This window comes from Callithrix jacchus, chromosome 7, assembly GCF_049354715.1.
Source record: "Callithrix jacchus isolate 240 chromosome 7, calJac240_pri, whole genome shotgun sequence".
Classification (NCBI taxonomy): Eukaryota; Metazoa; Chordata; class Mammalia; order Primates; family Cebidae; genus Callithrix; species Callithrix jacchus.
Genome location: NC_133508.1, coordinates 60164152 through 60190775, shown reverse-complemented (window position 1 = coordinate 60190775; position 26624 = coordinate 60164152). Strand labels below are relative to the sequence as shown.

General features: G+C 51.6%; 2 protein-coding genes across 9 annotated transcripts in view; both read left to right on the top strand.

Annotated features, from left to right (window-relative positions):
* The window catches only part of ASAP3 (ArfGAP with SH3 domain, ankyrin repeat and PH domain 3), a 56277-nt gene extending 40273 nt beyond the window's left edge, over window positions 1-16004 (top strand). For 3 of the 7 annotated variants that reach the window (XM_035308113.3, XM_035308116.3, XM_078330722.1), the window contains 20 exons: window positions 2795-2906; window positions 3134-3219; window positions 3669-3744; window positions 3926-4012; window positions 4182-4297; window positions 5632-5701; window positions 6006-6093; window positions 7346-7394; window positions 7489-7679; window positions 7765-7898; window positions 8156-8250; window positions 8790-8967; window positions 10370-10455; window positions 10619-10734; window positions 11089-11156; window positions 11277-11384; window positions 11537-11732; window positions 12813-13044; window positions 13602-13692; window positions 14660-16004. In XM_035308113.3, the coding sequence (XP_035164004.1) occupies window positions 2795-2906; window positions 3134-3219; window positions 3669-3744; window positions 3926-4012; window positions 4182-4297; window positions 5632-5701; window positions 6006-6093; window positions 7346-7394; window positions 7489-7679; window positions 7765-7898; window positions 8156-8250; window positions 8790-8967; window positions 10370-10455; window positions 10619-10734; window positions 11089-11156; window positions 11277-11384; window positions 11537-11732; window positions 12813-13044; window positions 13602-13692; window positions 14660-14734 (2254 nt within the window). In that variant the 3' untranslated portion in view covers window positions 14735-16004. Of the gene's footprint in view, window positions 1-2794; window positions 2907-3133; window positions 3220-3668; window positions 3745-3925; window positions 4013-4181; window positions 4298-5631; window positions 5702-6005; window positions 6094-7345; window positions 7395-7488; window positions 7680-7764; window positions 7899-8155; window positions 8251-8789; window positions 8968-10369; window positions 10456-10618; window positions 10735-11088; window positions 11157-11276; window positions 11385-11536; window positions 11733-12812; window positions 13045-13601; window positions 13693-13903; window positions 14047-14659 lie in introns of those variants that run through there. The other 4 variants (XM_035308114.3, XM_078330721.1, XM_035308115.3 and 1 more) reach the window with 3 other exon arrangements.
* A 4343-nt stretch (window positions 16005-20347) lies between these two features.
* TCEA3 (transcription elongation factor A3) overlaps window positions 20348-26624 on the top strand; it is a 43120-nt gene continuing 36843 nt past the window's right edge. For both annotated transcript variants that reach the window (XM_054258900.2, XM_054258899.2), the window contains exon 1: window positions 20348-20528. In XM_054258900.2, coding sequence (XP_054114875.1) covers window positions 20460-20528 — 69 coding nt within the window. In that variant the 5' untranslated portion in view covers window positions 20348-20459. The remainder of the gene's footprint in view (window positions 20529-26624) is intronic.

The window sequence follows — 26624 nt, the reverse complement described above, 5'->3', positions numbered from 1 at the left end:
TACTCTTGTACTCTGGGGCCATTATGAAGTATATTAAGGGTTACTTGAACACATGCATTGCAATAGTGAAACAGCTAATCTGATAATCAAGAAGGCTACTGAATGACTAATGGCAGGTGGTATAGACCAGGGGTCCCCAACCCCTGGACCACAGACTGGTACTGGTCCAAGGCCAGTTACGAACCTGGACTGAATAGCAGGAGGTGAGGGTGGCAGGTGGGTGAGCATTACTGCCTGAGCTCCGCCTCCTGTCAGATCAGCATGGCATTAGATGTGCAAGGGAGCGCAAACCCTATTGTGTGCTTCACATGCCAAGGATCTAGGTTGTGTGCTCCTTATGAGAATCCAATGCCTGAGGATCTGAGGTGAAACAGTTTCATCCGAAAACCACCCTCCCCAATCCTGCCGTCTGTGGAAAAATTGTCTTCCAAGAAACTAGTCCCTGGTGCCAAAATGTTGGGGACTGCTGGATAGACAGTGTAAATACACTGGACGAAAGGATGGTTCATGTCCCCGGCAGGATGGAGTAGAAGGATGCAGGATTTCACGATGACACGTAATTTAAAACTTACGAATTGGGCCACGTGTGGTGGCTCACACCTGTAATCCCAGCACTTTGGGAGGCTGAGGTGGGCAGATCACCTGAGGTCTGGAGTTGGAGACTGGCCTAGAACACATGGTGAAACCCCAGCTCTACTAAAAATATAAAAATTATGAGTATGGTGGTGGGCGCCTGTAATCCCAGCTAGGTAGAATTACTTGAACCTGGGAGGTGGAGGTTGCAGTGAGCCAAGATCTCACCACTGCACTCCAGCCTGGACAACAGCAAAACTCAGTCTCAAAAAAAAAAAACAAAAGCAAAAAAAATTATGAATTGTTTATTTCTGGAATTTTACATTTAATATTTTTGGACAGGGTTTAACCACTAATAACTGAAACCACAGAAAGCAAAACTGTGGAGGAGGGACTACAGTATTACTCTTATTTTCCAAATGGAGAAACAAGCTCAGATTTATAAAGGTTAAATAAGTGAAGGAGCTGCCATTCAAATCCAGAACCTATATTTCCAACCACTGTACTATATTGTGGTTTGCTTTTTGTCCATTTACTCTGGAGAAGATATCTTTCCATGTCAGTATAGTCATCACTCAGTATCCATGGGGGATTGGTTCCAGGACTCCCACAGATACCAAAATCTGAGGATGGCAAAGCCCCTTAGTCAGCCACCTATATCCTCAGGCTCTACACACACAGATGTAGAGAGCCAACTGTATGTACAGATATTCCTTTTTTTTTTTTTTGAGACAGGGTCTACTCTGTTGCCCAGGCTGGGGTGCAGTGGTGCAGTAATGGTACATTGCAGCCTTGAACTCCTGGGCTCAAGCAATCCTCCTACCTCAGCCTCCCATGTTGCTGGAACTTCTGACAGGAGTGTGCCACCATGCCTGGATAATTGTTAAAAATTTGATTTTAAAGTAGAAATGGGGTCTTGCTGTGTTGCCCAGAGTGGTCTTGAACTCCTGGCCTTAAGTGATCCTCCCACCTCAGCCTCCCAAAGGAGGATTACAGGCATGAATCACTGCCCCTGGCCAATCTTCATTCTAACAGGTATATAATATTCCTATATATGGCCATACTATTATTTATCTACTTCCTACTGATAGACATTTAGCTGATTTTTCATTTTTGACTATTGAAAGATATGGTAACAGTGTACACTGGGGGATTCCACTGCCCCTGCCCACCTGATGGCACTTGGTCTCCCCCATTCCTTTTTTTTTTTTTTTTTTTGAGAGACAGGGTCTGTCTCCCAGTGCTCTGTCACCCAGGCTGGAGTGCAGCGGCACAATCACAGCTCACTGCAGCCTTAACCTCTTGGGCTCAAGGGATCCTCCTACCTCAATCTCCTGAGTAGTTGGGACTACAGACATGCACCACCCTGCCTGGATAATTTTAAATTTTTTGTAGAGACAGGGTTTCACCATGATGCTGAGCTGGTTTTGAACTCCTGGGCTCAAACAATCTTCCCACCTTGGCCTCACAAAGTGCTGGGATTACAGGCATGAGCTCCCATGCCCAGCCCTCCCCCAATTCCTTAGCAAGTTGCCAGGCACTGCTGCTGAGATGCTGCAGGCCCAGCTATCACCTCCCCACTGAAATTAATACAAATAAATATTAATCAAATTAATACAAATAAAAAAGAAAATGAATGCACTCTGTGACTTAAATCCCTTCCAGGAAGATCAGAACTGTTTGCCCAAATCTCACCTGGCCCTTGTCTGAGCCCTTCATCTCCCTCCACAAAAATCTTCAAATCCCTCCCATTGTTCTTGGGATAAAGACCAAAACTCTTAACATGGTGTGAATTAGACCCTGCATGGTCTGGCCCCTTGTCACCTCAGCTGGCACCATCCCTCTCCATCTTGGCACTATCGCTCCTGCCTTGGGACCATCATATGGTCCAGCCGTCCTGCCCAGCGGTAGCTTCCTCTTAAGGTTCTCAGGCTTCAGATCCCAGTTCAGACATTATTTCCTTAGCAACCCCAACAAAGTTGGATCCCCATTTTCTCTCCCATAGTTCTCTGCGTGGCTGTGATTTGATTCATGTCTTTCTCCCCCACCACTCTGTGGATTACCTAAATCTATCTTTTTCACTATTGTACCCACCCCCACCACACAGCTGGCACAGGAGGGCCTCCTGCACCATGTGGCCCCCCTTGCTTATACATCCCTGGCAGAAGAGGATATAGGGGCTGGTGAGAGTTGTTCAGTTTTCTCTTTCCTTGGGGTTTAGGGCCAAGGTGGAGAAGGAGCGTGATCGGGCCAGGGTGACAGGAGGGATCCATGGGGAAGTGGCCCAGGACACGCAGAGAGAGCGGCGCATCTTCCAGCTGCACATGTGTGAGGTAAGGGATGCTCTAGATCGGGGGTGAGGGGTGGGATGTGTCTTCCTGCCTGCTTCTCCAGGGGACCAGTCACAGGCTCAGCTAATGTCCTGGACACATAGCCCTGTGGGATGTCACCAAGGCCCAGTCACAGCTAGGAGGATTAGCCTGGGATGGGGACTACAGCCCCTCATTCCCAGGATTCTGCTTCAGCTTACATCACACATCTTGCCCTGCCCTCCCGCTAGTATCTGCTCAAAGCTGGAGAGAGCCAGATGAAGCAAGGTCCTGACTTCCTTCAGAGCCTCATCAAGTTCTTCCATGCCCAGCACAAGTAGGTATCTCCCCACATCCCTGCCACTAACTCTTCCAGTGTCACGGAACAAGGCCCGTCTCAGGATGTGGCAGACCTGCAAGTCTCTTTGGATGCCTGCACCTGTTGGCAGAACTTTCATAGCTCCTCCTCATTGAGTGCTCACTGGGTGTCAGGCATGAGTACTTCACAAACATCAATTCATTCAGTCCTCTGAGAGCAGGTACTGTTATTATCCCCATGTTATAGATGAGAAAACTGAGGCTCATTTTCCAAGATAACACAGCTAGTAAGTGGGATTTGAACCTAGTCAAGAGAGACTCTTGTCTCTGGAATGTCTGTTCTTGACTGTCAGGCTACAGTGCCCTGAGGTGCCCTGCAATCCTTACAGTAGCTTCTCCCACACTTCTGGCTTCATCTCTCATTTCCATCTTTCTCTGGACCCTTGTTTGGCCTCTGATATCGCTTAGCTTTTTCCAAGATGGCTGGAAGGCTGCCCAGAGCCTGTCCCCCTTCATCGAGAAGCTGGCAGCCTCAGTACATGCAGTAAGTTGGGTCTCACCCTTGGGAATGTGATTAAGCCCCCAGTCCTTCCAGGAAAATCTGTGGGTGTGGAAGAGCTGGTTCCTGCCCACAGAGTGAGGCTACTGCCCTGCTCTTCTGGGTTTGGGCTCTGTGCCTGGCATATTTGTTGGCTGGTGATGGGGTCCCATCCTCTGTCCCATAGCTCCATCAAGCCCAGGAGGAGGAGCTACAGAAGCTGACCCAGCTCCGAGACTCTCTCCGAGGGACTCTGCAGCTTGACAGCAGAGAGGTCAGCCCCTGAACCTTCCCAAAAGGAATGCCCTCCCCCAAGGCCCACCATGGAGGGAGGGAGAGAAGGAAGACTCACAGGGTCCCCTGGAGAATTCTCCCTGAGTGAGCCCCTGCACAATGGGGCTCTTCCCACTGAGATGCCCTGAGTTCTCCTTTGCATGTCTGAGGGACAGGAACACCTGAGTCGAAAGAACTCAGGAGGTGGCTACAGCATCCACCAGCACCAAGGCAACAAGCAGTTTGGGACGGAGAAAGTGGGCTTTCTATACAAGAAAAGTGACGGGTAAGTGATTCAGAGCTTAAGTAATTCATTCACCCAATGTCAACACTGCTAGTAAATGACAGGGCTGGGCAAGCTGCCCAAAGGGACTGTTCTCATCATTTGTGTAGACCCTGAGGGTTGCAGTGCAAATTCTCAAATCCTGGGTTGTCCAAGACACCTGGGCATGTGAAAAGTCACTGGTTGTTCTTAAAGAAGAATACCAGCAGCTAACACTTATTGAACATTTACTATGCCCTCATTCTTAGCCTCTACAATACACTGAATATGCCTAGACATGAAAGTATTGACTGTCTTGTTCCTAGTGTAAAAAAAAAAAATCAGTCTGTGGGCTGGGTGCAGTGTCTCACACCAGTAATCCCAGCACTTTGGGAGGCTAAGGCAGGGTATCACTTGAGGCCTGGGTGACAGAGCAAGACCCTGTCTCAAAAAAAAAAAAAAAATTGTTGTGAAATGCAAAGGCCCTTATGGGATACATTCATGTTTCTACCTACTAATCAGTTTAATCAGAGAAGAATAACTTTGAAGAAGAAACCAATGAATATTTACCTGTTACAGGAGAAGTGTTAAGTAATTTTGGATCATGGACTTGCTAATTTTATTTTTGGGGTCTTAATATTGATCTTGCTTAGTTGAAGCGTAATTGATTTGTGCTGGTCAAGAACCTGTGCCTCTCAGACTAGGAGCTCCCTAATGGTATAAAGCTGTGTCTCGGCTGGGCGCGGTGGCTCACGCCTGTAATCCCATCACTTTGGGAGGCCAAGGCAGACAGGTCACAACATCAGAAGTTCAAAAAACCCCATCTGGCCGAAAAACCCATCTCTACTAAAAATGCAAAAATTAGCCATGCTAATTTTACAGGGTGTCACACGCCTATAGTCCCAGGTCCCAGCTACTTGGGAGGCTGAGACAGAAGAACCTCTTGAACTTGGGAGGTGGAGGTTGCAGTGAGCTGAGACCATGACCATTCCACTGCACTTTGGCCTGGGCAAAGGCGTGAGACTCCGTCTCAAAAAAAAAAAAAAGCTGTGTCTCCACCATCAGACTGGAAGCTCTCAGAGGGCCAAAGTCACATCATCCCCTTAGAATACGGATTCCCAGTGAGTGAGGCTGTTTCTCCATCAGACTAGGAGGATCTTCCTAAGAGCAGAACTGTGTCTCATTTATCAGAAGGGAGCCCCAGAGAGTCAGGGGTGTGGGGTGTAGGGTGAGGAAAAGGAAGAGGTAAAGGGATGTAGCTAGAGATCATACAGGCGGGGGCAAATCTCTTGTTCTCTGACACCAGGGAACAAGGTGTGAGCCTTGGGTCACTATCCTTCTATCCCTCTGGGCCTTAGAATTCGAAGAGTCTGGCAGAAAAGGAAGTGTGGAGTCAAGTATGGCTGCCTGACCATCTCACACAGCACGGTAAGGCCTAGAGGTGGTAGGGGTCTCAGGGCGCGTTGGAGCCTCTTCTGCTGTTCTGAGCAAACAATGTCAAGCCCTCCCTCCAAGACTGGCCCCCAAACCTTGGTCCAAGGACACCCCTGTGGGAGGACGGATGGGACCTGAAGGCCCCAGTCTAGTCTTAGTCTACACGCCACATCCTTGAGGTGCTGGGTGAGGAGAAACACAACTGGAACAGGATGATTAATTATGCCCATTTAACAGATTGGGAAATGGAGGCCTAAAGAGTTTGGAGGGCCAGAGGTAATGCGTACATCCTCCACAGATAAACCGGCCCCCAGTGAAGCTGACCCTGCTGACATGCCAAGTGAGGCCAAACCCTGAGGAGAAAAAGTGCTTCGACCTGGTGACCCGTGAGTGGTCCCTGTGCCTCTCCCCCACAGCTGCTCAGGGCTTCTCTGAGACACCTGTCAGCTCCCACAGGGCTTCAGTGCGGGGTCTGTCTCCAGTTCCACAGATGGTATCAAAGAGCCGCTACTGCAGGCCTAAGAATCCCTAGGTCCAGGACACCCGCATCACATTAAACATCAAAATGCACCCACTCTCCATAATAAATGTGACTATATAGAGCATATTTAAGTGGATTTGGGTTATCTGGGTTTTGAAATTACTTCTTTTTAAAAAATTTTACCTTTTTTCCCAAATACCCAGACTTGAAGAAGATATTATTATTTCTTTACATTTTCCACTTTTCCTTCTTCAGAGCCTTTGATGCAGACTTTGTGTGAAGCAGACACAGGCTGAGAAAGACCTAGATCTTGTCCTCAGGAAGCTCTCTCTGGCAGGGGTGTGGGGTGGGGCCCAGGCCTGTAAGATGAGGGGGCTATTCAGAAGATGGATGCAGATATAGCCCTGTAGAAGATTAGAGAGTGGGAAGGCCTGTGCTGCTGTGGGGAATCAGGAAAGGCATTTGGAAGAGAGAGTATTTGAGTTTAGCCTTGAAGGACATGAAGAATGAAGAGTTTGTGGGATGGGGCTTTCGAGGTGACAGGATTCACATGATGAAAGGCATGGAAGCAGGAGAGTGGGTCTGGCCAGTTTGGCCAGAGTGGAGGGTTCATGTAGTGGAGTGAGAGCTGAGGCCTGGGGAATCCCTCCTAAAGGTTTGGACCTTATTTCCTGGCAATAGGGAGCCAGGGAAGATCTTGGAGCAGGGCAGTGGTGTCATTAGAGCAGAGCCTTGGGCACAACAGCTGGGAGCCGGTACAGTCTGGGGGAAAGGAGAAATGGGAAGCAGGGAGACCAGACAGTAGGCCTGGCCGCCCAGGAGGAGACCAGGAGGGGCCCAGTGGGGTGGTGACAGTTGGTTCAGAGGATGCCCTGCCTCTGAGCTGTGTTCTCTGGGGTTCTGTGCCCTGGGACACCTCATCTGAGCCTAGAATGAGGGCTTCACACAGAAAGAGCTTTGTTGGGATTCTACTTCAGAGGCCACTTCGGAGAAACTGCCCCTCTGCCAGCCACTGTCATTCTGCTCCCTCCCTACTCCTAGCTTGAGAGTCAGACTTGGCAGGGACAAATCTCCATATGGCTCCAGTGGCTTTGGTGGGGGCTCCGGGAAGGCCAGCAGGATTTCTGTGGGCCAGAGATCCCCTTTTCTCCCAATAGACAACCGGACGTACCACTTCCACGCGGAGGACGAGCATGAGTGTGAGGCGTGAGTGCTCCCTCGGCCAGCCTTGTGGGTAGGGGCTGGAGGCCCTACATCTTCCCGCCTGACATCCCCATCCCACCCCGCTCAATCTCCGCAGGTGGGTGTCAGTGCTCCAGAACAGCAAGGACGAAGCCCTGAGCAGCGCCTTCCTCGGGGAGCCCAGCGGTGGCCCAGGGTCCTGGGGGACTGCCGGGCAGGACGGGGAGCCCCAGGACCTCACGAAGCTGCTCATCGCGGAGGTGAAGAGCAGGCCTGGGAACAGCCAGTGCTGCGACTGCGGGGCTGCAGGTCTGGCCCCGGGGGCGGGGCAGGAGGGAGGCGGAAGTCGCGGGGAGGGGCTGCACCTTCAGGCTCGAGCTGCTTTCCTCTGCAGACCCCACGTGGCTCAGCACCAACCTGGGCGTGCTCACCTGCATCCAGTGCTCGGGCGTCCACCGCGAACTGGGCGTGCGCTTCTCGCGCATGCAGTCACTCACCTTGGACCTGCTGGGCCCCTCCGAGTTGTTGGTGAGGGCGGAGGGGGGCCTGGACGGGGCCAGACTCGGAGTTAGGGGTGTAGTTTCATCCGGGGGCGGGGCTTGCAGGTTGTGGGTGGGACCTGGCCAAGGTGGGCTGGGACAAACCAGGGAGCTGGTGGTCAGGGGCGGGGCCTGAACCCGGAGGGCGGTCGAAGGGCGGGACTCTGGGGGCCTCCGAGCTCAACCCGGTGCGGGCCTAACTACCTGGTCTTACCCTGCCCAACCCCTATTTTTCCACGATTCCAGCTGGCCTTGAACGTTGGAAACACGAGCTTCAATGAGGTCATGGAGGCCCAACTACCCTCACACGGCGGCCCTAAACCCTCAGCTGAGAGTGACATGTAAGGGGATTTTCAGACACATCGGCGTCCTGCCTAGGGGATTCTGCCTCCGCAGCCCCCAGGGGCTCGGAAAGGTCTTGGAACAGAAGTCTGGGGAGGCTGGGTGCAGTGGCTCGCGCCTGTAAATCCCAACACTTTGGGAGGCCAAGGCGGGGGGATCACTTGAGGTCAGGAGTTTCAGACCAGCCCGGCCAACATGACGTAACCGCGTCTCTACTAAAAGTACAAAAATTAGCCGGGCGTGGTGGTGCATGCCTGTAGTTGCAGCTACTCAAGAGGCTGAGGCACGAGATTGCTTGAACCCTGGAGGCAGAGATTGCAGTGAGCCGAGATTGCGCCACTTGCACTCCAGCCTGGGCAATAGAGTGAGACTCTGTCTAAAAAAAAAAAAAAAGTCTGGGGAGAGGGAAGCCTCAGATCCGATGTCTTCAGGACATGGTTCTGGGGAAAAAGAGAGCTGTATCTCCTGTGGGAGGGCCCCGGGGATCAGTTGGGCGGACACAGTCCCTGCTCTGAAATCCTGTGGTTGTCTTTGGTAGGGGCACCCGCAGGGACTACATCGTGGCCAAGTATGTGGAGCACAGGTTTGCGCGCCGGTGCACACCTGAGCCTCAGAGACTCTGGACAGCCATTTGTAACAGGGATCTCCTGTTGGTACTGGAGGCCTTTGCCAATGGTCAGGACTTTGGACAACCACTGCCAGGGCCTGATGCACAGGTGAGAACCCCCTGTCCCCCCAAGGGCCACTTATAACCCAGCTGCCTCACATATTCCCCAGTTCTTCTCTGGGACCAGCTCTTACTCCCCTCTGCTTCACCTCTGACGTCTGCTCAAATCTCACCATCAGAGGGGTAAGTGGGAAAGAGCACAGCTTCAGTCAAGCAGACCTCGGTGGGAATCCTGGCTTTGTTTTTTTCCTAGCTGTGTGATCTAGGGCAGGTTACTTCTCTGAGTCTCATTTCCTCATCTATAAAATGGGTTAAATAATAGCACCCACAGGGATGAAGTGAGAATTAAGTCATGTATATAAAGGGCTTAGTGTGTAATGGGTATGCAATAAATGTTAGTATCCTTTCCTTTTACCTAAATAGTCCTGAAAATAGGTAAGAGCAGGTTAGTTTAGAGCCAGGAAGGCCACATTGCTTTGGCTATTCCAAGAACAAACACGTGAGCATGGAGAAAGGATATCAGAGATATTTGAAAAAGTCAATCCACAAGAGTTGCTGACTGATTGGACATCAAAAATTGGATGGCAGCTGGGTGCTGTGGCACCCAGCCTGTAATCCCAACACTTTGGGAGGCCAAAGTGAGAGGATCCCTTGAGCCCAGGAGTTCAGGATCAGCTTGGGCAAAGTAAGGAGACCCACATCTCTACAACAACAACAATTAGCTGGGTATGGTGGCACACACCTGTGGTCCCAGCTACTCAGGAGGCTGAGGTGGTCGAGGCTATAGGGAGCTGTGAGCCCAGGAGGTCAAGGCTACAGGGAACTGTGATTGTGCCACCACACTCCAGCCTGGAGCGAGACCCTATCTCAGAAAAACTAAAAATGAATATCTTTGAACTGTCTGATATCTTGGTGGACTATCCAATGGGCAGCACAGCACTTAGGTGAGGTAAGAATTTGGAACTGCAGGGCTGCAGATCGGGCCCTGGGGCTGGGGCAGGAGGGAGGCAGAAGTGGAGGGGAGGGGCTGCACCTCCAGGCTCCAGCTGCTTTTCTCTGCAGACCCCACGTGGCTCAGCAGCAACCTGGGCATGCTCACCTGCATTCAGTGCTCAGGCATCCACTGAGCACACATGTGTGATAGTTGAAAACGTGAGGTTACTGAGGTCTTGGTGTGGAAGTGCAATCAGAGAGAGTAGCCCAGAACCGAGAAAGAAGTTTGGGAAACCCCTGTTGGGGGCAGAGGAGGAAGAGCCATGAAGGGAAACAATGAGAGAGTAGTCCTTCACCTTCCTCCCAAACATGAGGCTCTGCTCTGGCAGTCTCGTGTCTCAGGGGTTCTGGCAGCTTCCTATGGGGAGATAAGGGGGTAGCAAGAGTTCAAGAGGGAAATACTGGGTTGGAGGCAGGTGAACTTGGGGAAAAACTCAGAGGTTTGGATGTGTATTCAGGCACCTGAAGAGCTCGCTCTACACTTGGCTGTCAAAGTTGCCAACCAGGCCTCCCTGCCTCTGGTGGATTTCATCATCCAGAACGGGTGAGAGCCTCCCTGCCTATCTGTCTGCCTCCTCACACTCCCTCTCCTTTCCCTCCTCTTCTCCCACTCTCTTCCCTCCTTTCCCCTCCCACTTTTTCCGCTGACTTTGATCCCCTCATTGATCTGTTCCCCTTCCTTTCTTCCTGAACCCTCCTCTCCCCAGTGGTCCCCTGGATGCCAGGGCTGCGGATGGGAGCACGGCTGTGCACTATGCGGCCCTCTACAACCAGCCCGACTGCATCAAGCTGCTGCTGAAGGGGAGAGCTTTGGTTGGCACAGGTGGGGCTCAAATACCTCTTCCGTCAGATTCCTATTCCCAGCTACCCTTTGCGTGGACTTCCGACAGTCTCGGGTTCTAATCCTGGCGTGCTTCTGACCACCTCTGTGACCTTAGGGGTTTGTTATTCATCTCTTGAATTTCAGCTTCCTCGTCTGTAAAATGGGAATAATACCACTGACCTAGCAGGTCTGCTAAAGAGAAAATAATATTTCTGGAAGTACGTAGGCAAATAAATATTAGCTGGATCTGAATGATAATGATAATAAATGCAGACATTCTGATTCCAGAGACACGCCTTCATCTCTAAGCTGTAATGTTTCTTTGACCATGACACCTGACTTCCTCCCTCACAGTAAACGGAGCAGGGGAGACAGCTCTGGACATAGCCAGGAAGAAGCAGCACAAGGAGTGTGAGGAGCTGGTGAGGTCTTGGGAGGCAAAGGGCCCCTGACCCTTTCTCTCTCCCTGCTGAGTTCCTGACTCTTGCTCTCTCCCTGCTGAGCCCCAACCTTCTAAACTGCCAAGGCTTTGTTTTTGGCAGCTGGAGCAGGCCCAGGCAGGGACCCTTGCCTTCCCTCTGCATGTGGACTACTCCTGGGGAATTTCCACAGAGCCCGGCTCTGAGAGTGAGGAGGATGACGACGAGAAGGTGGGTCCTAGCCCAGACCCTTGGGCCTCTGGATGGTATAAGGAAAGAGCCAGATTTTGCCTGGTGTGTATTGGTGGGGGTGGTACGGCAGGGGGACAGGTCTATACCAGAGGAACCAGGCTGTCCTCCTCCTCACTCTTTTGCTCCGGCAGCGCTACTTGCTGAAACCCCCTGCTCAGGCCCACTGGGCCAGTGGGAGGCTGGACATCAGCAACAAGACCTACGAGACTATCGCCAGCTTAGGAGCAGCCAACCTTCAGGGCGAGAGTGAGGAGTGTCCCCCGCCCTTGCCCATCAAAAACTCTTCTCGGACCATGGTCCAAGGGTGTGCAAGACGCGCCAGTGGAGGTACAGTTGGATGCCCAGAAAAATGCTCACCATGCCATTCCCAGAGGGTCTGTGTATGCCGGGGCACTGAGCTGAGTGCATATATTAGTCCATAGCATCCTCAAAATGACCTCCAGAGAGGGGTTCTCATCTTCCCCTCTTTTACCTTACAGGTAAAAGAACAGAGGTGTTAAGTCACATGCTTAAGATCCCACAGCTAATAAGTCTCTGATGTAGAATTCGAATCCCAGACCATATTATTCCAAATTCCTCAATGCTTCACTTAGGAGAGAGAAGGATTTATTGAGCATGTACTTCATCCTGAGTCCTTTGAGGGCTAGAAAGACACAGACTAGGAGGGGAGGTAAAAACTGGAATACAGTTCATTATAATACAAGGCACAATGTGATATAGCATGTAGATCTCCAAAGGACAGGGACTTTAAGTGTTTTGTTGAAAACAGTTTGTCCAGCACCTAGTGCAGAGCCTGGCTGTTCTCAATAACTATTTGTCAAATGAAGAAACAGACTTGTTCTGGGAGGTTAGGGGAGGGAGGGAGCATGTCCTGCTAGGATTGGGGGTTGGCTTAGGAAGGCTTCCTGGTGGGGGTAGTATCTGAGTGAGCCTGAGGGATGAGCAGAAGAATCCAAACTGAGGACAGAGTGTGAGCACAAGTAAAAAAGTGAGTTAGCCTGGCCCTGGCAGCCGCGAATGAAGGCTCTAGTTGAAGAATACTGGACAGCTAGAAGGGGAGAGAACCATAAGAGATGTTAGGCCAGGTGTGGTGGCTCATGCCTATGATTGAGGCAGGTGGATCACCTGAGGTAAGGAGTTTGGGACGCCTGGCAAACATGATGAAACCCTGTCTCTGCTAAAAATGTAAAAACTAGCCAGGCATGGTAGCACACCTGTAATGCCAGCTACTTGGGAGGCTGAGGTAGGAGAATCGCTTGAACCCGGGAGGCAGAGAGTCTGGGTGATAGAGTGAGACTCTGTCTCAAAAAAAGAAGAAAGAAAAGAGAGATCCTAGAGGCCAGAGACTACTTTGAGGTTGGGCACAGAGCAAGTGGTAAAGACAGGCTTCATCATTTCTGATTCCAGATCGTTCTGAAGTCCCCAGCCTGAGTTCAGATGCCTCTGAGGCCCCTGAGAGCCTGGGCAGTCCAGCCTCCTCCTCCTCCTCCTCCAGCCTCATGAGCCCCACGGACCCTGGGGGTCCCAGCCAAGCCCCACCCAGCTCTGAAGATGACCTCCGGGAGCCCCCAGGCACCTCCAGACCCAGCCTGACATCCGGGACCACCCCTTCAGAGATGTATCTCCCCGTCAGGTTCAGGTTGGTGAGGGCCCAGTTGTGCAACCAGGGCAAATCCCGTGAATTCTCTGAGCATCCATTGATTTCCACACCTCTATAGCGTACCTGCCTACAGACTGGGTCACACTCTGGGCCCATGACTTATGCAGAAGTGCTGGACCCTGAGACCCCTTCCCCCTTCACAAACTTGCTCCCAAGTCCTGCATGAAGAGCTGAGGAGGAACCAGGGATCCTGCCTGCTGATGCTAGAGTAGAGGAGGGTTAGTCCTACCTGTGTGGCTTGTTCTAGGGGCTCCCAGTGGCATCTTCACTGTCCCCACCTCCAACCCAGGATCCAGTCTTCTCCCTTCCTTGCAAACCCATTCAGTCTGGAATTTGGAGAGAAGTAGACCTGGGGATATCCCCAGAGCCCTCTGGAGGTCAATTCCATGGGCCTGTGATGGACCTGGCCTGGGGGACTTGTGGACTCTACCCACCCATCCTAAGCCCCCAGACTGGCTCTGTTCCTGAGCCCTTTCTCCCAACTCTGAAGAACTCTTGGGACACCAGGATCACATTGGCCTTTCCCTGCCTTCCAGCTCTGAGAGCACTCGCTCCTATCGGCGGGGGGCACGGAGCCTGGAAGATGGTTCCTCAGCCAGGCAGCCTCTGCCCAGAAGGAACATGCCGGTAGGAAATCTGGGACCATGGTTTGAGGGGTGGTGGCAGGGTACCTGGGAGGCAGAGTTAATTAAAATTGAGTAGGCATACTGGGGAGGGAGACCTTCCCGTGATTGGGGTACAAATGGACCCAAGCAGCCACAGTTTGGCCAGTCTCTGTCATGGTACCCAGCATGGTTTGACTAGTCCCTGTCCTGGTTCTCCTCTTTCCCTGCTCTAGCCCAAGGCTGGGATGACGAGGCCCAAGCTTTGGCTTCTCCCCAGGGGAGTATGAGGAAAGTTGTGTTGGCCAGGCCAGTCACTCAGAAAAGGCATCACTTCCTTGCAGAAGAGGCAGGATTAAGGTAGCTGTGTACCAGCCCTTGTTTGCCTAACTCTCCCCTTGTTCATAAGTCTTCTGGAATCCACAGGGACTTGAAGATCTCAGGCATAGAGGGATGTGATAGGGACAGGTACAGCTTCTCCCTGCTGAATCACAGAGTCTCCAACAATGGCATATATTAGTTGAACCTAGGAGTGGGCACAGATCAGAGCCAGTTGTGTTGGGAAGGAAGTGTCTTCTGTCCCTTGTTCCTCCGGGAATTCCTCAGAATGGCATTGGTTGGGTTGGGAGTCAGGATGGCAGGGGCAGAAGCTGGTTCTGTCTGGGGAATCATCATCTTCAGTCCACCAGAGTTAGGCACCAGACACAGATCTATGTCCACATCCTGATTCCACTATTGCCCTGAAAGCCAAGTATCCATCAGATGGCATTTAATTGATGCCTGTGATGGTGGTGTTTATCATAGTAAGAGCTTGGGCTTTAGAGTGAGGAAACTGGGCAAGTAGCTCCACTTTGTCAAACCTCAGTTTCTTTGTCTGTAAAACGGGAATGATGTAATCTACGCACAATAGGACAGACGTGAAACTGAGTGAGGTGAACACCTGGTATGTTACAGGTGCTTTGAAAATGTCAGTTTCATCCTTCTTTCTGCAGGTTGGCTTCACTGAAGGAGATGGCTCAAGGACTGGGACTCTCCCAGCAAGTTCTATGCAACTTTTGCAAGACTAGATCCTTGCTGGCCTCCACATGCCCCATGCTGGGCCCCAACGTTCAGAGCTGGGACTTGAGCTCACAAAACTGGGGAGCTGAGGCATTTGTTCTCTTGGGTCTCGCTCTCTCTGTCCCTTGTGCCTCTGTGGTTGGCCTTCTTCCCGCCACGGGCCATGCCCCTACCAAGGACACATGGCCTTTCTCTGTTAGGGCTGATGGCGATTCTTTCCTATCTCATTACCCATTAGGGTCCTGGGAGCCCCGTGGCTGGATCTGAGAGTTCCTGTGCTGGCTTCAGCTGCAGAACCCTCCATCCCCCATTAGATCAAGACTCTATTTCTCCCATCAGTCTGGGGGTTTCACAAGGGGAGGAGAGCCTTCCATCACTGACTTCCAGATCAGGGATTCTGCCAAGTAGGGACTCTCTTCTCAGCCAGTCATTTATTAGTCTCGTATTCCTTTTCTAAATTCCAGCTCTAGGTCTGAACCTGTGTTAGGCACATAGTAAGACAGGGGCCCTGCAGGGGTGGTCGTTTGGTGGAAAGCTGGTCTTAAGGGTTGGGCTTGGGAATAGGCAGGGTCAGATTCCAGGGCATGGTTCTGGACTCAGCTGGTTCGTACCTGTATGGCCACAGCAGTCGTCTACAGACCACATCCATCTGGCTGTTCAACATGCATGCTGTACTGGCTGTTAAATAAAAATATTCTGAATGTCACTCCTTTTGAGGGACAGCACAGCCTTCCCTAGGCACTCTCCTATTTTCCCCAGCCAAGTAATAGAGTCGGATATACTCACATTTGCCTGTGTCCATGATTTAGCAGGAAGGAAAGGAATGGTCTGGGTTGATGGATGTCCACTTCTGTTCTCTTTCTCTTTGTCAACACAGGAGCCTTCTAATCTGAGGGAGTGGAGAGGCAAAGAAAGGAGAGTGATAGAAATGGGAGGGCAGAGACTTAAGGTTCTGCTTCCCAGCACTAGAAATTCTGTCATTTCTCAGCCCCAATGAGAAAGCAGATATACCTAAGCCATCATCAACTGCTAACATCTCAACTTGCTAGTTGCTGGGTGCTGAGCCCTGGCAGGAATGGGCCAAGCTAAGCAGGGGAGACCAGAGAGCACCAGTGGCCAACACTGCTGCCTGGCTGGAGAGGGTGCTGTTTGCCCTGGAGACCTGACTGGTCTGTGGTTCCCACAGGAACAGGGTTGTCTTTTTAGCCCCCAGTATCTGGTTTCATTCATCTCAGACTTGTTATTTCATTCATCTCTAATAAAGGATTGGGGGGTCAATTTCCAGTGGTTTCATTTATGAGATCTTGTGACCGGGTTGCAGGATGTGGGGGAAGCTCAGCTCCCCAATGGGATGGTGCCTGAGGTGACCGATGTGCCCGTTGTGCTTAGGTCCTTGGGCTCTCGTCCACCCAAGAATGGGTAGGAGGCCCTGGCGCAGTGATATTGTTCAAGTAAATATCAGACCCCAAGAGCTTTTGCAGAAAAGTGACTTATTAGGCAGAGAGAGAAAGAGAAGTAGGGAGAGGGAGAAAGCCAGCTCCCACACTGTCGTGGGAGGGGATCCCAGAGAGGGAAATCTGCACAGGTAAGGGGCAAGGGGTCTTTTAATCTGGGAGTTACTCCTGCCCCATTCAAGTTCTTGTCCTGTGAGAGGAGTTCCTTCAGACTTCCGCTGGAATGACTGATCTTCAACTCTGACATCTGATTGGTTGTTTGGCCCACAGTCTTCCCATAGCTTTTCCAGGCCTTTCTAAACAAAAGAAGCCCACCTGGACAGTCTATCTTCTCACATATGTGAAAGTTAGACAAAGACCTCTAAGCTCCCGGGTGGGGATGTGAAAGAAGGCAGGTCAGGCATGTCGCTGGGAAGTTCTTGCCTTTGAAACCACACCCCTTGTGGACCCAGGAAGAGAAGTTAACACATTCCCTCAATCTGAAGAACAACAGGGAGGGGAACAGAATCTTGGGGCTTGAAATTCTTTTTCTGGTCCTGGCAAGGGAGATGGCCTGATGTGGAGTAGTGGTTTGCGACTGCAGTGTTTTGCCCCCGGGAAACTTTTGGTAAAGCAGAAAATGATTTTGACTGCTCCTAACTGGAGGGTACTAGTGGCATGTAGTGGACAAAGGTCAGGGATGCTATTAAATGTCCCACAGTACACAGCCCTCCATAGCAATGCATTATTATTCAGTCCAAAATGTTAATAGTGCCAAGGTGGAGAAACCCTGGAAAGAGCACTGGAATAGGAGACTGGAGACCTGAAATTCTGGTTCTCCCATGGTCCTTTGCCACACTGTCTCTGTTAATTGCCCCTGAGACAAGGATTTGGGAGCAAGTAGCTTATCTGTGAAATGATCCCAGGAAGCATAATGAGGGAATAGAGAAGTGAAACAAAGTCAAAAAGCAATAAAGAGGTGGGCGTGGCAGTGAGAACCTGTAGTCCAGCTACTTGGATGGGAGAATTGTTTGAGCCCAGGAGTTCAATGCTGCAGTGAGCCATGATGGCGCCACTGCACTCCAGGCTGAGCAACAGAGCAAGACTCTGTCTCTGACTCTTGTTGGGGACCTGTGAGAGATGGTATTGACTAGAACATGCCTTCAGGTTGTCCCATTGAGAATGAAGAAAGTGCGTGTTTTCCACCAACTTTGGTTTCTTGCTGGTTGGTGGTGTCCTTTCTGAGGGCATCAATTTCCTACCATCCCAAAGCTCCCGTTCAGAGAAATGTGGGGAGCTGTCCAAGGTGTGTCCAGGAATTACCTTCTAGTGACCTACAGGGTAGACAGGTAGGCAGAGGGGATATGATGCGTATGAACAGGGTCCAACCCTGAGAGGATCATCACCCTCTTTGGGCCTTAGTCTTCCCACCTATACAATAAGGAAGTTGGACTCGATGTTTCCTTAGGGTCCTTCATACCCTGATGTTATAGGAATCTTAGCTTCTTTTGATGTCCCACAGTTCAGGGTGAGGACTGGGTGGAAGTTTGAGAAAAATCCTTTTTTTTTTTTTTTTTTTTTTTGATGGCTCTGTTTCCTACACTGGAGTACCGTGACACAAGCAGAGCTCACTGTAACCTTGAACTCCTGGGCTCAAGCAGTACTTCTGCCTCAGCCTTCCAAGTAGCTGGGACTATAGGTGCACGCCACCGTGCCTGGCTTTTTTTAGTGTTTCATAGAGGCGAAGTCTCTCTCTCTATTGCCCAGGCTAGTCTTGAGCTCCTGGCCTCAACCAATCCTCCTGCCTTGGCCTCCCAGAGTGCTAGGATTACAGGCATGAGCCACCACTCCTGGCCACCTTTTTTTTTTTTTTTTAAGATGGAGTTTCGCTCTTGTTACCCAGGCTGGAGTGCAATGGCGCAATCTCGGCTCACCGCAACCTCTGCCTCCTGGGTTCAGGCAATTCTCCTGCCTCAACCTCCTGAGTAGCTGGGATTACAGGCACGTGCCACCATGCCCAGCTAATTTTTTGTATTTTTAGTAGAGACGGGGTTTCACCATGTTGACCAGGATGATCTCGATCTCTTGACCTCGTGATCCACCCACCTCGGCCTCCCAAAGTGCTGGGATTACAGGCGTGAGCCAGCCACCTTTTTATAAGGCAATCCTAAGTACCCTCAGGCTGCTGAGGATGAGTCTCTTCAACCCAGAAGGACTTGGCCAGGAGTTGGCCAAAAGGCCTCCCAGCATCCCAAACCATTAGAGTCTAACCTCCCAAATGTGAACGGCAGCGCTGCAAGCTCAGGTGCCACCCACACACTCCTTACCTCTACGGCAGCCATGCCAATTTTTCAGCTCCTCCAACATTGTCAGGCAGGCCAGGCACCCTCCCATCCCTAAGCTTTGCACATTTGGAACTCCAAGAAGAGAGGACTATTTTGTTCCTCTCTGGATGTCCTGAACAAGAACTGCCTGGCACATATTAGGTGCTTTACAAATACGTGTTGAATGCCTCTTCCTTTCTTTCATGAGCACTCTTCCTCCTCCCCTCAACTTCCGCTATGCGCTTCAGCCAAAGTTTAAACTTCATTTCTTCAGAGAAGATGACACTCTAAATAGTGCAGGTCCCTCAAATGTGTCCTTAAGTTGTCCTCCACTGCTTCCTGCCCCTCACCCCAGCTGTGATAAATACGTTAATTGACCATGTCTGTTTTTGTAAGCTTTCTCTTGCCCATAGACAGCTTGCTGGGACGGGGTCTGTCTTGTTCATTGCTTGGACACTCAATACGTATTTGTTAAATGGATGAAAAACCCACGCCATCCTACCTAGATCCCAGTCACACAGCAATTGGATGATAGGTGTCCACACCAAGCTGCCTCTACAACCCAAGCTGGAATCGGGTTCTCTCAGGAAAATTGGGAGATTTCACTCGACACCCCAATCCCAGCTCCCCAACCCGCATACACTGTGGCCCACTTTTCATGCCCTCCCTCCAGATTCCTGAGCCCCACCCCTGTCTCAGGAAGATCATTTCTGTCCATTAAACTCATTTGTTTAGCAAGAGAACCCGGACTGTAGGAGACACTTGGAGACGATTCCACGGGAAGGCAGACCTTTGCATGGCTGGGGAAGGTAGGCACAATCGTATTTCCACCCCTCCACCAAGATGACCCTTGTGAACCCACTGAGGGGGCACTGGCCTGACCTGGCAGCCTTGCACCTGGATCAGTATTTCTCAAAATTTGGTGCACTTAAGAATGAATCTTGCTGTAATCACAGCAATTTGGGAGGCCAAAGCAGGAGGATCGCTTGAGACCAGGAGTTTCAGACCAGCCTGGACAACATAGATTGAGTCTTTACTAAAAAAATTTAAAAATTAGCTGGGCATGATGGATGGTTCACGCTTGTAGTCCTAGCTACTCAGGAGGCTGAGGCAGAAAGGATTGCTTGAGCTGGGGAAGTTGAGGCAGTGAGCGTTATTGCTCCACTACACTCCAGCCCTAGGCACAGAGGGAGATCCTGTCTCAGAAAAATAAAAAGATCTCCCCACAAGCTGTCACTACTCAGAGTGTAGTTCTGAGACCAGCACCCCCAGTGCATAGGAGCTTGTTTAGAAATGCAAAGCCTTACTAACAAAACAGCCAGCAAACTCACTTTTAGGTATACAGAGGCAAACAGGAGCCTGGATACACGTGGCATGCACAGGCTGTGCGCGATAGAGTGAGTGCAGGTTAAAGCAGAGCTGGATTTAGTGATATACACACACACACAAAAGGATTCCAGCGCACAGAGTTGCCTCCACTTGGGCATAGGCGCGGAACTGGGTCTTCCCGTTTTGAGCTGCAACGGTGCGGAGACCCGGGAGCCCAGAACGTTTCCCGGATCCCCCGGGACACCCCCGGGCGCCCTCTGTGCCACAACCGCCGCCTGCCTGTGGCTGGGGACACAGCCAGCTCTCCAGAGAGACCTCCTCCCCAAATCTCCCTTCGGCCCCCCGGCTCCCCTGGAAGGGACAGAGGAGGAGGGCCCCTTCTCGCAGCCTCGTCCCTCCCCTGAGGCCCGACCGGCCGGCGCAGGCAATCAGTGCCCGGGCGAGTCCTTGAAGTCTATATTTAGTGCCCGCCACCCCTCCCCCGCACAGTTGGGAGGCGGGCGGGGGGTGGGGGAGAGCCCCGCCCCCGCCGGGCGTGTGTGTTTGGGGCCCGCGCGGGTTGCGCGCCCTCCGCCTTCGCACCTCCTGCCCCCGAGGTTCGACTGCTGCCCCCGCACCCCTCGCCCCGCCAGGCGTCGCGGGCCAACATGGGCCAGGAAGAGGAGCTGCTGAGGATCGCCAAAAAGCTGGAGAAGATGGTGGCCAGGAAGAAAACGGTGAGGCTGCAGAGTTTGGGCCACGGCCCCCGCCGTGGGAGGCGCCGGCGAGCCCGGGAGTCCGGGGTGGGGGCGTGCTGGCGGGGCACCCCGAGGGCGCAAATAGGACTCGGGGACCCGAGGTAGGCGCGGCTGGTGCAGGGCCCCAGGCCCTTTGGGGACCCTTGCTGGGCACCTCGAGGTGGGCATGTGTATGGCCCAGGGCGCCGGGGGATCATGCCGGTCCTGGAGGCGCGGCTTGTGCACGTCCCTTTGGACGTGTAAGGTTCACCCTGGGCAGCTAGTGCAGGGCCCAGGAAAGCGGGCGAAGAGAGCTGGACGTGGGAAAGGACTTCGGGAGTCCCGGGACTTGGCGTGTGCACAGCCCCGGGAGCGGTGGCGATGGAGGGGGCGGGGCAGGGAGTAAATCCTGGTGGCCCTAGAAGGGGCAGAGAAACGGGCTGAGGAGGGTTGCTAAGCTGCATCCCTGCACTCTGGAGTGGATCTGCAGGAGAGAAGCAAAGGGCCTTGGATCCTGCGACCCCACAGCCTGGGGCGTCAGGAGCGGTTCTTTTGGCAACTTTCCCTTTCCTTGGCCTTGGGTGTCGCCCGGACGGGCTGGTGGGGGCCGAACAGGTGCGGGGGCCCGCAGGGCGGGCGAAGGGGGCCGGGCTGGAGGCCTGTGCAGAGAGGGCCAGGGCGGAGGGAGGAGCGGCTCGGTGGGAGGTGGGGAGCAGGGCTGACAGCCATACGGGAGGGTCCCGGCCAGAGCACAGACCCAACTGGAAGTTAATATTTGATCTTCCCTGTGATCTTTGCCTCAGGCTGGCGGCGGACTGCTCGCCTAGGCCAGTGCAAATTTGGCCTTGGGTTCTGGAGGGCCAGGGCTCACCCTGGGAGAAAAGAAAGGGACCCTGGTAGCATACCCATCCCACCTCCCAGCCTGTCCCGGGGTGCTCTTCCTCCTACCATCCCTAGCCCTGTGCTGCAGCGACCTGCATTTCCAGAAAACCTAGGAGCCTGGGAAAGGAAGAAACCCTGCGGGAAGTTTTAGAGCCAGCAAGAGTAGCCAAGGCCCAGGGAAGGGTCGCTGGAACCATGGAGTGGCAGGGAGCCTAGAGTGGACCCTAGGCAGTCATGAGTGGTTGTCCATATAAAGGCCAGAGCTGGCTGGGCGTGGTGCTTCCTGCTTGTAATCTCAGCACTTCAGGAGGCTGAGGGGAGTGAATCACAAGGTCAGGAGATCGAGACCATCTTGGCCAACATGGTGAAACCCCGTCTCTACTAAACTACAAAAAACTAGCTGGGCATGGTGGTGCATGCCTTTAGTCCCAGCTACTTGGAAGGCTGAGGCAGGAGAATTGCTTGAACCCCAGAGGCAGAGGTTGCAGTGAGCCGAGATCACACCACTGCACTCCAGTCTGGTGACAGAGTGAGACTCCATCTCAAAAATAATAATAAAAATAAATAAATAAAGGCCAGAGCCTTAGTTTCTTTATCTGTAAGAAAGATTAGATTATCTGCCTCTGGAGAAGGGGTGTCACTGGATTCTTGTCTCTGCTGGAAGCAGTGAAGATTGGAGAGATGAGACAGAGATGTAAAGCCCTTAGTAGGACTCAGACTGGTGCTTGGTAAGAGCTGGTGAACAAGACCCGCTTCTGCACAGCCAGGTCCAACACGGAAAGGTATAGCACAAACCTACAGAGTGCTAGAGCTTGTCATCTGACACTCCCAGCCTCCACGTGCTCCCCGTTCAGGACTCCTCCAAAATCCTCAGTACAACTGAGCCTCAAGTCATGGGGGGCATTTTCTCAGCTGGGGTTGGCAGAGCCCAGTCAGGGATCTGAGCCAAATTCCAGTTCAAGTAGACAGGTTCTCCCAGCCCAGCTCCTTACTGACCCCCAAGCTTGGGTCAGGAAAGAAATTCTGGGCCTCTGGGTAAGAGGGTTAGGGTGGGAACGCTTAGAGGCCCCGGGAGAGGCAGCCTGCTGTGGTGGAGCTCTGGCTGAAGAGGAAGGGACCTGCCCTGGCCACCCCCTCACTCCTTCTATGGCCCTAGACTTTCCCTCTCTGGGCCCCGAGTTTCCTCTTCTGTGAAACGGGAAGAGGAAGTGGTGTCTCCTGGAGATGGATTCCTGTGGAAGTGCCCAGAGCTGTCCCCAGAAAAGATGCAAGTCTGGCCGCAGGGTTCCTGCAGCACAGAGCCAGTTTACAGCCACGTCTGCGCCTGGGCTCTTGGCAGTATCTGGGTGGGCACAGAACTCTGGGCATCCGGCCGAGAAAGGTGGGGCCTGCTGTGGGAGTGAAAGTGGACCCACCCAGCGGTGGTTAGGCAGAGGAGGACCTACTTCCTGTAATAAGACGGATCCTCCACGTTGCAGCTCAGGCCTGGGGTTTACTGCCAATGGCTGAAGTCTTGGCCACTTAGGGCTTTGTCACATCCTCTGAGCATGCACTAACAGAAGCAGCTTCAAACACACAACCAAGTGCCTATGGTCACAGCTACACATACACATAGGTATCACATGCAGCCACCACACAAAGTTAAACAAGCAACTGAACCTAACTGCATATGAGACACGGCTATCGACACCAACATGACAAGATTAGTGACCCATATGACCCACCCTGACCATTCTAGTTACAGAATGATACCCAAAGACAGCCACACACGTGTGCACACAGCGCAGCTACACCCAGACATGCAATGCTACAGACTTAGCAAGCAGCCGCATTTATACATTCAGATGTTATAACACAGGCATCAGCCCACAAAGACAAATAGACACAGCTGTGCCTGGAGCTGCATATTTACAGTTCCACACCTAGACCAGAGATACTGCTGGCTACACAACCCATATGTGTATTCAGAGAGAGACACCCAGCAACATTTGCACAAGGCTTTGTGAACCCAGCTACCATCAAGGCTCATGGCTATTTTTCTCCAGTTTGACCCAGTTATACAGCTGCAACACACGAGGCACACACCCAGTGGAGAGCTGGAACTGGCTTCACACTGATGGCTGCGTTTTCAGGAATTTTGCAACCTGGTGGTTAAACACCGCAATTCTTTTTTTTTTTTTTGAGATGGAGTTTCGCTCTTGTTACCCAGGCTGGAGTGCAATGGCGCGATCTTGGCTCACCACAACCTCCGCCTCCTGGGTTCAGGCAATTCTCCTGCCTCACCCTCCCGAGTGGCTGGGATTACAGGCACGCGCCACCATGCCCAGCTAATTTTTTGTATCTTTAGTAGAGACGGGGTTTCACCATTTTGACCAGGATGGTCTCGATCTCTTGACCTCGTGATCCACCCGCCTCAGCCTCCCAAAGTGCTGGGATTACAGGCTTGAGCCACCGTGCCCGGCCACACCGCAATTTTTTAAAAAAGATTACATTATCTGCTTACAATTAAATAAGTTAAATTAAAAGCAAAGGTAATGAATCCTCCAAAACAATCACTTCCTAATTATTTGACTACATTGTACTGTCATGTGTGGTAAGAGGTAATTTACTTCTATTGTTTTCTGTACGGTGGAAATACTATATATATAAATACTGCACATCTCCTCCCAAAACTTCCTTCAGTTCAGTGACAGCCTGTCGGTAGTTTGAAATTGGCCATGGGATGAGTGTTTACACCACACAAACTGGCAAGCACTACAAGTCAGTTTTTTTTTTCCTTGAGAACTGGTTGTTAAATGTTGGCCAGCACACCACTGAACTTGCCCATGTTGATATTCCATGATTGTGTATGTCTAGACAGATCGATGCCCACGCTAACACAATTTGTATAGTGGTTAGAGCCCAAAGGCCCTGAGTTTGAATCCCAGCTTGGCTCCTTATAATGCATGTGACCCTGAAAAAATTACTTAACCTCTTTGTTTCTTGAATCACTCTTTTGTGAACATGGGATAATAATTCTGTAAAAATGGGACTAATGGGCCATGCATGGTGGCTCATGCCTGTGATTCCAGCACTTTGGCAGGCTGAGGTGGGTGGATCACAAGGTCAGGAGTTCAAGACCAGCCTGACCAATGTGGCAAAACCCCATCTCTACTACAAATACAAAAAGTAGCCAGGGGTGGTAGTGGGTGCCTGTAATCCCAGCTACTCAGGAGACTGAGGCAGGAGACTCACTTGAACCCAGGAAGCGGGGGTTGCAGTGAGCCGAGATCACACCACTCTAGCCTGGGTGGCAGAGATAGACTCCATCTCAAAAAAAAAATATATATGGGAATAATACACAGGTCCTACCTGATTGGGTCGTTGTGAGAGTTAAATGAGATAATACAGGTAAAATACTTAGAAGAGTGCCCAGTATATAGTAAGCCTTTAACTAATGTTATACTTGGAGTTGTTCACCCCCAAGTTCACATGTGCACACATCTGCAGGTCATGCCTCTGATAACATACTGTGAACCCCAGTTCTCAGGGAGGCTATGGACTGACAGAGGGCAGCTCCTGGGACACGGTCCAGGTCCTAGCAGAGTGGGGATTGGCAGCTGGAACCATGAAGTGTGGGCCAAGGACAGGAACATACAGGACACAGTCAGTTGGTGCTACCTAGGGAACTGATCTCAGGACAGCAGGCAGGGATGGCTTCTAGGAAGAGGTTGGGGGAAAGGAGAAGGCTGAAATGGGTCAGAGGGTGTCCAGGGCCTGGCAGCTCACCAGTTTTCAAATCTAAGGTTCCTTTTTCTCCCTCCACCTTCTTTCTGCTTTACTCCTTCACAAGTTCATCCACTAAGGGAGTGCTAGACTCTTCTGAGCCCTAAGATCTCAGAGATTAAAACAGTTCTCTTCACCCGGGAGCAGGTAAAGTATCTGTTCACACAAGGGCTTGAGATGAATGTACCTAGAAGCTTTACTTGTAGTAGCCCCAAACGGGAACCTATCCGTAAGTCCCATCAACCGGTGAATGAATTTAAAACATTGTGATAGACTGGGTGCAGTGGCTCACGCCTGTAATCCCAGCACTTTGGGAGGCTGAGGCAGGAGGATCACTTGAGGTCAGAAGTTTGAGACCAGCCTGGGCAACATGGCAAAACATCTCTACAAAATAATACAAAAAATTAGCCAGGTGCGGTGATGCATACCTGTGGTCCCAGCTATTCCGGAGGCTGAGGTGGGATGATCACCTGAACCTGGAAAGTCAAAGCTGCAGAGCTACGATTTTGCCAGTGTGCTCCAGCCTGGACAACAGAGTGAGACCTTGTCTCAAAAAAAGAGAACAACCCACAAAGCAATAAAAAGGAACTACGGATCCATTAGACAACATGGATGAGTCTCAAAAATCATTATGCTGAAATAAGCCAGATGAAAAAGGGTTTTTGCTCTACATACTCTTTATATAAAATCCTTAAACATACAAGGTCAACTATAGTAACAGAAGGCAGAATTGTGGTTGTTTGTGATTGGGATAAGGAGGGATGGATTAGAAAGGGACAGAAGGAAGCTTTTGGGGCTGGTGGCTGTGCTCTTATCTTGATTGTGATGAGGGTTCCATGGGTGTACATGTATGTTGAAACTCATCAAATTATACACTGCAAAATGTGCAGTTATTGTATGTCAATTACACCTCAATAAAGCTGTTTTTTTTTTTTCAACTTGGAGTCTCGTTCTGTCATCCAAGCTGGAGTGCAGTGGTGCATTCTTGGCTCACTGTAACTTCCATCTCCCGGGCTCAAGTGGTTTTTCTGCCTCAGTCTCCTGAATAACTGGGATTACAGCCGCACGCCACCACGCCTGGCTAATTTCTGTATTTTAGTAGAGCCGGGGCCTCACCATATTGGCCAGGCTGGTCTCAAACTCGTGGCCTCAAGTGATCTACACACCTCAGCCTCCCAAAGTGCTGGGATTACAGGCATGAGCCACCATGCTGGCCAAGCTGTTTTGTTTTGTTTAAAAAGCCCCCAGTCCTCACCCTGCAAACCTCACTGTGGGGAGCTGAGGGAAGGATGCTACAGGCACAATAAACCAGGAAGGAATTCATTTTGGAGGAGAGATGGGGGAGGGGGAGGGCATTCCTTGGGGGAGGCACAGCAGAACCAAAGGCTGGCGGTCAGGAGCCTGGCTCAGAGGGTTTGAACCCAGCAGGTGGCGGAGGATGAAGTTAGG